The 11,378-nt window shown below is 42.5% G+C and overlaps 1 protein-coding gene across 1 annotated transcript in view; it reads left to right on the forward strand.

Moving 5' to 3' along the window:
* The first annotated feature begins 10,288 nt into the window (after positions 1 to 10,288).
* BEND7 (BEN domain containing 7) overlaps positions 10,289 to 11,378 on the forward strand; it is a 62,026-nt gene continuing 60,936 nt past the window's right edge. Inside the window, exon 1 of the mRNA XM_039519356.1 lies at positions 10,289 to 10,568. Within this exon, the coding sequence (XP_039375290.1) occupies positions 10,526 to 10,568 (43 nt within the window). The 5' untranslated portion in view covers positions 10,289 to 10,525. The remainder of the gene's footprint in view (positions 10,569 to 11,378) is intronic.

Consider the following 11,378-nt stretch of genomic DNA (forward strand, 5'->3'; position numbering starts at 1 on the left):
CCAGCGTTGGACGGCGTGCGGGGTTGGCTGGGCTGGCGGCGGGAGGGGGAGTGTGTGCCCTCATGGCTTGGTATGACCGATGAGTGTGTGAACTACTGTGTGTGCCAGGATGTGAGTGTGTGTGCCAGGAGTGTGCCTGGGTGTGAGTGCGTGTGCCTGGGTGTGAGTGTGTGTGCCAGGAGTACATCAGGGTGTGAGTGTATGTGCCAGGAGTGTGTCTGGTTGTGTATGTGTGCCAGGAGTGTGCCTGGGTGTGAGTGTGTGTGCCAGGAGTGCATCAGGGTGTGAGTTCATGAGCCAGGAGCGCATAGGGGGTGAGTGAGTATGCCAGGAGCATGTCTGGGTGTGAGTGTGTGTGCCAGGAGTGCATCAGGGTGTGAGTGCATGTGCCAGGAGTGTGTCAGGGTGTGAGTGCATGTGCCAATTCAACACACTTACAAGAGTTAGAATTCAGAGTCGTAGCCATGTTAGTCTGTATCAGCAAAAAGAACGAGGAGTCCTTGTGGCACCGTAGTAGCAAAAACAGTTCATCCCCCTCACTACTTAGATCCACTCCATCGTGGTAGATACTTTTCAAAATCAGTAATAATGGTTGCAGTAATTGTAAGACAACATTCAAGGATCGCTCATAGGAAAACCAGTGGGTTTTTCCAGGTTGTCCCAAAAACATCTATTTTTTTGATTTTTTCTGACTCTTGTTGAAAAAAAGAGTATAATGAAGACATTCAATTGATGGCTTTTTAAAATGTCTTTTGAAGCTTCTGCGGCTCGTACTAATGCTAGTTGAGTAGATCACAGAACCATAGAATCATAGAACTAGAAGGGACCTTTAGAGCTCTTCTAATCTAGTCTCCTGCGCTCATAGCAGAACTAAGTATTGTCTAGACCAGCGTTTCTCAAACTGGGGTCTGCGGATCCCTGGGGGTCTATGAGGATACTCTAGGGGTCCACAGGCCCCACTGATCAACCTCTCCCTCAACTCCTCCCCCTCCCTCCTGGTTCCCTGGCATGCAGGAGGCGCTGGGAGGGAGGGATGGGGAGGAGTGAGGACAGGGTGCACTTGTGGACGGGGGTGGAAAAAGGCTAGGAAGAGGAGGGGCAGCAGTGGAGCGGGGATGGGAAGAGGTGGGGTGGGACTGGGCCATTGGAGGAAGGATTGGGAGTGAGGCTTGGGGCTTGAGTGGAACTTGGGGGTCCGTGAACATTTTTTATATCAAAATGAGAGTCCCTGGGTTCCTAACATTTGAGAACCGCTGATCTAGACCATTACTGAGGTGTTTGTCTAACCTGCTCTTAAAAACCTTCAATGATGGAGATACCACAACCTTCCTAGGCAATTTATTCCAGTGTTTAACTACCCTGACAGGAAGTTTTTTCTGATGTCCAACCTAAACCTCCCTTGTTGCAATTTAAGCTCATTGCTTCTTCTTCTATCCTTAGAGGATAAGGTGAATAATTTTTCTGCCTCCTCCTTGTAACAACTTTTTATGTACTTGAAAACTGTTATCGTGTCCCTCCTTAGTCATCCTTTCTCCAGACTAAACAAACCCAATTATTTCAATCTTTCCTCATAGCTCCTGTTTTTTTAGACCTTCAGTAATTTTTGTTCCTCTCCTCTGGACTTTCTCCAGTTTGTCCACATCTTCCCTGAAATGTGGTGCCCAGAACTGGACACAATATTCCATTTGAGGCCTAAACAGCACAGAGTAGAGTGGAAGAATTACTTCTTGTGCTTACAACACTCCTGCTAATACATCCCAGAATTATGTTTGCTTTTTTTACAACAGTGTTACACTGTTGACTCATATTTAGCTTGTGATCCACTGTGATCCCTATATCCCTTTCTGCAGTACTCCTTCCTAGGCAATCATTTCCCATTTTGTATGCATGCAAATGATTATTCCTTTCTAAATGCATTACTTGCATTATCTTTATTGAATTTCACCTTATTTACTTCAGACCATTTCTCCAGTTTGTCCAGATCATTTTGAATTTTAATCCTATCCTCCAAAGCACCTGCAACCCTTTCCAGCTTGGTATCGTTTGCAAACTTCAGAAGTGTTCTCTCTATGCCATTAGCTAAATTGTTGATGAAGATATTGAACAGAACCAGAACTGATCCCTGCGGAACCCCACTTGATATGCCCTTCCAGCTTGACTATGAATAACTACTCTCTAGGAATGGTTTTCCAACCAGTTATGCACCCACCTTATAGTAGTTCCATCTAGGTTGTATTTCCCTAGTTTGTGTGAGAAAAGGTCATGTGGGACAGTATCAAAAGCCTCACTAAAGTTAAGATATACCACATCTACTGCTTCCCCTCTATCCACAAGTCTTGTTACCCTGTCAAAGAAAGCCATTAGATTGGTTTGACATGATTTGTTCTTGACAAATCTGTGCTACTGTTACTTATCTACTTATTATCTCCTAGGTGTTTGCAAATGGATTGATTAATTATTTGCTCCATTATCTTTCCAGGCACTGAAGTTAAAATGGCCTCTGCAGTGTGTATAGGAGAGATTAGGGTTATACTTTTCTCTGAGCAAAACTTGTACTCCACCGTATCTTCCAGAGAAGTTTGCAGCTCCATCAAATGCAAAAGCAGACATCTGTTTGGGGTCCAATTTACAAGCATTTAATTCTTCTAAGATGTGAGTTGTCACAGATGCAGCCCATGTGTCTTCTATAACCTGAACATCTAGAAATGCATGTATTGGCCTATCACTGACATGAAGATAACATATATAATGACTTAATACTTGACGCTTATTTGCATTCATGCATTCATCAGCCATGTATGCAACTTTTTTGAATGTGGTGAGACAATTCGTCACTTTTTCAACTGCTGTGTAAAAAAATATTGGTACATGAGTGAGGTGTTTGAGATTCACATCCTTCAGCTGAATCCACAAGGGTTCTAATTTGCCAGTTTCACTTCAGCATATCTTTGACTTGTGCTGGAGGATCTTGCAGTCAATGAGACCTTTACAAACTCCCTCATGTTTTTTTAAAATCTCTGTTAGTGAAGTGATTGGACCTGTGACAGCAGAACGGCGAGATTATTTTATGCACACTCACCTCTGCTGTCACACTCTGGAACACTATCCCACCCTTGTCACAATCAACCATATCCAGGCACACTCACCATCAGATACAGTAATTCACCTCCTGCACACACTCACATACTTATACTCGGACACACTAGTGCACCCCCTGGAACACTCATACACACTCATCCTCAGACATACTGATGCATCTCCTGGCATAATCACATGCACTCACATTCACACACACTGACACACCCTGGGGCACACACACATGCAGATACACTAACCCCCTTCACCGCCCTGGCACAATAACATGCATTCACAGTCAGACACACTAACACATCCCCTGGCAAGAAATTACTTGGGTCATTAAACAATGGCCATCCAGGCATCTGCTGCAACAGTAGTTCAGCGATAGAAGCTACAATTGGATCAATCAGAGAGATGTCAATTGAAAATGTACTGGAAGAAGCAAAGATTGTATTTCAGAAGTTGACTAATGAAGGCACTAATATTGAATCCTTAAGTGAAGAGGACAAGAAGTGTTTGTTAAGCCAGCTGAAAAAGTACACAGGCTTGATTCTTACAAATGTACAACAGTGACTTCTGGATTCTACTCAACTCTATATGACTTTTACAGAGGCCTGTCTTATAAAACATCCACAGTTGAGTGGAGTGAGGCACTACCAACACTGGGGCTGCCATGTGATCAGGACAGAATAGAGAATTTGAACAATGCGTGGAATGTCATACCATGAATGAATGAAGATTTGACTTCAACTTCTTCTTTATCATCACTAGTGGTTCAACCCGATCTTGGTGCTATGTTTCCTGGGATGAAAGAAGTAGGAATTCATCTCTTGCTACTCCCAGTCACAATAGCTACAGTTGAGTGTTTTTTTTCATCATTGAATAGAAATTTTGTGCTCTAAAAACAATTGCCTCCTGCCTGATCATGTGAATGAACTAATGAGTATATCAGTTGAAGGACTAGAAGTATAGAATCACAGGACTGGAAGGGACCTCGAGAGGTCATCTAGTCCAGTCCCTTGTACTCATGGCAGGAGTAAGTATTATGTAGACCATTCCTGACAGGTGTTTGTGTAACCTGCTCTTAAAAATCTCCAATGATGGAGATTCCACAACCTTACTAGGCAATTTATTCCAGTGCTTAACCACACTGACAATTAGGAAGTTTTTTCCTAATGTCCAACCTAAACCTCCCTTGCTACCATTTAAGCCCATTGCTTTTTGTCCTATCCTCAGACGTTATAAAGAACAATTTTTCTCCCTTCTCCTTGTAACAACCTTTTATGTACTTAAAAACTGTTATCATGTCCCCTCTCAGTCTTCTCTTTTCCAGACTAAACACACCCAATTTTTTCAATCTTCCCTCATAGGTCCTGTTTTCTAGACCTTTAATCATTTTTGTTGCTCTTCTCTGGACTTTCTCCAATTTGTCCCCATCTTTCCTGAAATGTGATGCCCAGAACTGGACACAATACTCCAGTTGAGTCCTAATCAGAGCGGAGTAGAGCAGAAGAATGACTTCTCGTGTCTTGCTTATAACACTCCTGCTAATATATCCCAGAATGATGTTCGCTTTTTTTGCAACGGTGTTACACTGTTGACTCATATTTAGCTTATGGTCCACTATGACCCCCAGATCCCTTTCCGCAGTACTCCTTCCTAGACAGTCATTTCCCATTTTGTAAGTGTGCAACTGATTGTTCCTTCCTAAGTGGAGTACTTTGCATTTGTCCTTATTTAATTTCATTCTATTTACTTCAGACCATTTCTCCAGTTTGTCCAGATCATTTTGAATTTTAATGCTATCCTCCAAAGCACTTGCAACCCCTCCCAGGTTGGTATTGTCCACAAATTTTATAAGTGTACTCTCTATACCATTATCTAATTCATTAATGAAGATATTGAATAGAACCGGACCCAGAACTGATCCCCAGGACCCCACTCATTACGCCCTTCCAGCATACCGGACACATGAGAAGCTACTAAAGATGAATACACTGCATTTGAGAAGTTCATTAACAGAATTGTGCAAAATTACAACAAGAAACCAAGAAGGATGTAGATGTAGTGCTTCACAGAAGGCTTGAGTAGCCAACTTTAGTTTGTGTGATTATTTTAAAACATGATTTAAATGTAATAATGAAATTTTTTTTAGTTTTTACTATGGTGCCATACAGCCCACCTTCGCCCTCACAGTCTCACCCCTCAGCCCTCACCTCCCTGTACATTTGAATCACCCCACCCCACCCCCGCATTTCAATTTCTGGGGAAAATACTGACCTCACCTCTCCCTGGGAAGAGACCAGGGATCGACCCCACTAAGCTAATGCATTCTTTCAACCATAGGTGATGACTCCGTGGGTCTTCTGGGGCTGGAGCACCCATGGGGAAAAATTAGCAGGTGCTCCGCACCCACCGGCAGCCAAGCTCCCCTCTCCTCGCCTCCTTCTCCCTCCACGAGTGCACTGCGTCCCCTCCCCGATAGTGACATCATGGGTTGTTAAAGTTTGGGAACCACTGCTTTAGAGTAACTTATACCTTGATCCTGCAGTGAGGATCCATGGGGGCACGGGTTTCTTTAACTCTACTCCCGGTGTAATCTTTTTTGTTGTCAGTATTGTTACAGGCATACTTCCTGACTGGTATTTTGAAATAAATTATCAATATAATTGAAATTGGCATGATTATTTTGTTTTTATTTTGACAAATAAAATTTGCAGAATTTTAAAATATTGTGTGCAGAATTTTTAATTTTTTTTTTGAAGAATTCTCCCAGGCATAAACAGTTACTACATCATTAAGGTATGGAACATTTGATGGATCCTGTAGTGGCAACTGCAGCTGGACTCAGAAACTGAACTCAAAAATGAGTTGTGCCCTTGTAAATAAGGATTCACTCACTATGTTAGCTTGATTCGTTTTTGTGATTTTATTTTCTTGTTGTCTTCATCCAGTTAAAGTTTCATAAATGAAAAAGGCATGATTGGCTTATATGGAGCTGCAGATGTAACATTGTTCATAGACAGTTTCAGAGTCTCCCCACTCGTATTATGCCTGATTCTGCAAGCTGTTCTGCACAGGCACAGGGCTCCTATCATGTGGGCAGGTTCTGGGATCAGGGCCTGAGCTAGTCAATTTCTCCTAATTGTGTGGGTCTTTCACACAGCAGCAAGGGAGAGAAAACATAGGAAACTGCAATTGTAAAATGTAGCACCCACAACGTACTGGCTGCTGGACAAACAAAAAGAATGCGTGGATGGTACCTTCCCCAAAGACCTCCCAATGTAAAAACAGGGCAAACAAATAGACAAAGCAAATAGAAAGAGGTATAACAAACATGGAAAGTGGGCGAGGTGACTATGCCTTAGTAAAACAGTTTTGACTAGATTTGAAGCTAATGGTGTCCCTTTTTAAGAATATTCTTGTTTTGAAAATCCATCTAAGATGAGGAACTCTTCCTGCAATTGGTGAGATCAGGCCCCCATACGCCACTCGTCCTGGCACTTTCAGGACAATACCAGTTTCCCCAGGACAGTCTCGCATCCGCAATCCTGATTTCACTTTTGTGATGTCAAGAAACATTAACACATTGCAATGCTGTGGTATGCCACTAAAATGTCATGATGCCTGACTTTGTCTCAAAAATCTCAACCCCTAAAATCCCAAAGTGCTTTACAAACTATGGTCCCAATCCTGCAGTCTCCAACACTGTCTGTTAGCTGCCAGTAACCTGGACCCCTCTCAGCCAGGCTTTGGGCTAGGGCACATTAAAAAGACAGTACTCTTTGCTCTGGTAGATAGCCACAAACACTGGAGTACATCCGTGCTCAGCCTGCTGAACCTCTTTGCCCTAAACTGGCTCAGGTCCTTCTGCTCAGACTGAACCCACAAGGTTGCTCCTTTACCTCCAAAGCCCTCGCTTGCTGACCCCTCAAACTCAGTCCCCTCTCCTGTAATATTCATGCCTATAAAGAGAACTGAAAATGATAGCAGTAAACAGGTGACATCCACAGCCTCATCACCTTTACATCATATGTAACGGCACCTTTTCCCAGCTTTCTCAATATCTGTCAGAAATCTGCACCTGGATGAAGAGCAGTTGGTTAGAGCTGACCCCAGCTGCAAGATTCAAGTGATGCTGATAGATATAATAATTAGCTCTTATATCAGGGCTTTGAATAACTCTCTTCCTCCATAATAATCTCATCCATCAAAGATATCTATAATTTGAAGTTCAGTGGAGTAGCAGTGAGCGCTGGGGTCTAATGAAAAGCCTGGAATCTCCTATTTCCAATGGGATAAACATCTCATTCAAGTGCAGCAGGGCCATGATGAAGGGATAATATTTGTATGTACAGAAACATTGTAACCGGCTAATGATTGAATTTTGCCTATTCTATGATAATTACTTGGATGAGATTTCATATCTGGGGGAGAAGGAAGAAACATTTCTATTGCAGGTTTCTGTGACACTGCACCCCATATTCTTTGCAGTGATATTATGATATGATTATGACATAATTATAATGTATTTTATGCAAGATAAGTCATGTGAGGTGTCATTGGAAAAGTTATGATTTGCTTAATATGATTATCCTATTTGTATGCATGCATCGTTTGTCTGTCTGAAGTTATGAATATTGACTAGGTATCTGTATTTCAAATGTAGGTACACCTGGGTAATGCCCCGTAGACAAGATGCTTTCAGTCGAGATAGTGGGTGGGGAAGGGCCTATTCAGGGCAATGGGCCACGAGGAGAAAACAATAGGCCTTAAGAGAAGCTTATCTCCCACCTGGGGAGCCTTCCTGAGAACGCTACACACAACCTCTGAGTAATGGCTGCTATGACTCTACAAGGACATGTGATCAGACCACATGATGCTGGACTCCATCTTGGGATGCCAGTATTTTTCCACAGACTGGTCTGGGAACCAAGCGTTGAAACAAAGGGTTCCCACCATATGCAAAAGCTGTATAAGGCAGGGAGTGACATCATCTGGTGTTCTTCACTCCCCACCCAAGAAGACTCCTGGAAACACCTGAGGAACAAAGACTGAATTGGCGGAAGTGCTGGGCCCAGGCTAAAGGGATTTCTAGCCTGTGAATGAAATACCCGGGGATTCCAAGCTGTAAAGCAAGTGCCGCTTGCCCCTTAAGAATCTGCAGCCTGCTTGTATCAGCTCTTAGGGTGAGAATCTGCCTATTTGTAACTAATCTATTTAGTATATTAAGCTTAGTTTGCATTTTTAGTTTATTTGCTAGGTAAGCTGCTTTGATCTGTTTGCTATATCTTTTGTCGTTAATAAACTTGTTTTTGCTTTATCTAAACCAGTGAGTTGGAGTGAACTGTGTGGGAATCATAACTCAGGGGCAAAGACTGTTGCATATTCCTCTCCACACCGAGGAGGACATGGCAGGCAGGCAGGCAGCAGCAGCAGGCAGTGGGGGTCTCGAGGAAGGGATGGGGCGTGGCCACTGCAGCCCAACTGTTCTGCAGCAGGTGGGCAGCAGCGCCAGGGCAGACTAAGCCTTCCCTGGTCTATTATGCTGGCTGCCCATGACTAGGATGTATTTCATCAGGCTTTGCTGACTTGAATACATCTGCAGAGTGATTGAAGAGTGGCTGGCCATGGCATTCATATACTATAACTGGGAGTTATACTTACATGCTGGAAGCTGTGTGAGGAGACCAGGAGTGGTAACTCCAACAACAAAGGAGTGTAAAAGGCAAAAGTGGTGGGACAACTGAGGGGACACAGATGTTCATTGGTCCAGAAAAACTGTGTGCTAGGTAACATCACAAAGACGTAACACCTACCAAACTTACAGGAGTGTTGTGATGACTCGTTAATGTCTGTAAAGTGTTCTAAATATATGAAGCGCTAAGTATTACTATTACTTGGAAACAATGAGGAGTCCGGTGACACCATAAAGACTAACAGATTTATCTGGGCATAAGCTTTCATGGGTAAAAAACCTACTTCTTCAGATGCATGTTACTTAGGAGGGACAGGAGATCTCTAAGTAAAACCTGGTTGCTTTAGGAAATGGTATTGGTGATTCAATTAGTGGCACCCTTGTCATCTGAGTCCCTATTGAATCAGTACTCCAGTATGTCAGGGGACAGTGTGCTTTCTTTTGATTGAGAAGTAAAATGGAGGCCCTGACCACCTGTGATCATAAGAAAGCACACAGAACTTCTTGCAAGAAAGTGGATGTTAGCTCTGGCTTCCTGGCCCCAATACATTTATTGTTTCTACTGCTTCAGTAGCACCAGGCAAATCAAGTTATTGCTAGAATACACATAGATACCAGTCCATTTATACGCTGAACAGTTACAATACAAATATTATCCCCCTGACACATACACAAGACAAGAAATTCAAGGGAAAACATAATTACAGACAATACTGCACAAATGTAACCAAAACATGTAAGAAATTCCTGCATGAGTCAGCCTCACAGCTTGGCTTCCAGCCTACAACTATTGACCCCGCCCAGCCCTGGTTGTGATATAACAAGTACACAGCCCAAAGTGGGGCATCTGCAGGCAATGAAGTTTCCATGCTTTGCTGGTGATATGTTGTGTCAGTGACAGCTGGAGGCATAGCTTCCAGCAGTGACCATTCAGTGCAACAGGAGCATGGTGCTGTCGTTATTGATAGAAACTCTTTCAAGGAAAGATGCTGTGGCAGATAAGGGCTGATCAATGAAAATGCAGACTGGTCTCCAAGAATAAAAAATGAATGTATATATTTTTTTAAAAACTAGTAGAACTACAGATCTGGGGAGGGGGGTAAGAGAGAAAGATGACACGTTCAGGGAGCCTGTGAGTGTAAACCCTGATTTTTAGGATTTTTTTTAAGTTGACTTAAATTATAGTTGAATACACTGTCGATTACAGTAACCCAAATGCCAAATATTTTCCAATGAAACTGTAGAAAACCTTATGAAAGCACTTCTAGTGATTACAGCTTGATTTTTTGGAATGGTCTTTGAAGATGAATGGCTCAGTGGTTTTAAAGGGGATATTGTACCTTTAATTCCGACATCATCCATTCAAATGCAGCCCAGGATGGTAATTATTGAAAGTTGTTTCCCAATGATTGCTACCTAGTTTTTAGAGAGACAACATAGGTGAGGTATTTTGTTTTTTATTGGACCAACTTTTCTCAGTGAAAGAGACAAGCTTTTGAGCTTATACAGAGCTCTTTTTCAGGTTTGTTTTTTGTCAGTTAATTTCCATTGAATCTGTCCATGTCACCCAAAAAACTCACCCCCATTAACACTATCATCTGCTGCGGCAGAGGGGTCAAAGATGAATGGGTCATGGAGACTTGAACTATCCTTTCATTCCTAGAGGCAGCTTTTCTACATCAAGAGAGAGCTATATTAGTGGTTTGTAGGTTCAAGGAAGTTTAAACTGCTGCTGCATAAATCCTCTTGATGAATAAGTACATTGGTCTCCAGGGCTGTCAATCTCCCACAGGTATGAAATTCACATAATCTATTTTTGAAATGAGGCGGGGGGGGGCACATTCTCCCTGGGACAAAAATGCTTTAATTTTCAGAACTGAAAAGCAGGCTGTTATTTCCTAGTGTGACCTAAAGAATTTCAGTTGTCTGAATTTTAAACAACATTTGAGGAAATACAGCTTCTGAGCAGGTGCTGTAGCAACTTTTCATGATTTTAGCTTATGAAGTATGAAGTAATGTCTCCATTACTAGCCTCAGTCAGGACTTACATGAGGCTGGCTGTTAGGGGCTGGGAGGAGGTTCATTGTACAGCTCCCTAGAACCCGATGGAGCTGGAGTGGCTAGTGTTGCTAAGTGCCATTGGGCCTGCAGCTGATTACGGATATTTTTTCTGGGTGTAGCTGCAGTGATTGACTACTACTATGGGTGTATTCTTGTGACTGTGTTTGAGGAATGGAAGCTGAAGGGACTGCAGCGAGAGAACAGGTTACACAATGTACTGCTGTTAAAACAGCAACTGAATGTTTTGGGAAATGCCCCTTTCAGATGAGAACAGGTGGAATATTAGCTCAGAAGGCTGAAGGGCAGCTGGGAATGACACAGGCTTGTCAGTTGTCTTTTCATGGCTCTTCTCAAGAGGTCTCACTGAGGAAAAGAGAAGATGTTGGCTAGCAAAAAGTTGTAAGACGTAATACAACCCCTTTTAAAAAAACAAATTATTCAATGAATATTTTAACTGAGCAAATAATTTTGACTGGGTGGTTTGGGTTTTTTTTATTTTGTAATATTAGTTATATGAGAACAACTCAGGGAATGAAGAAGA

This window comes from Mauremys reevesii, linkage group 1 (assembly GCF_016161935.1).
Source record: "Mauremys reevesii isolate NIE-2019 linkage group 1, ASM1616193v1, whole genome shotgun sequence".
NCBI lineage: Eukaryota > Metazoa > Chordata > Testudines > Geoemydidae > Mauremys > Mauremys reevesii.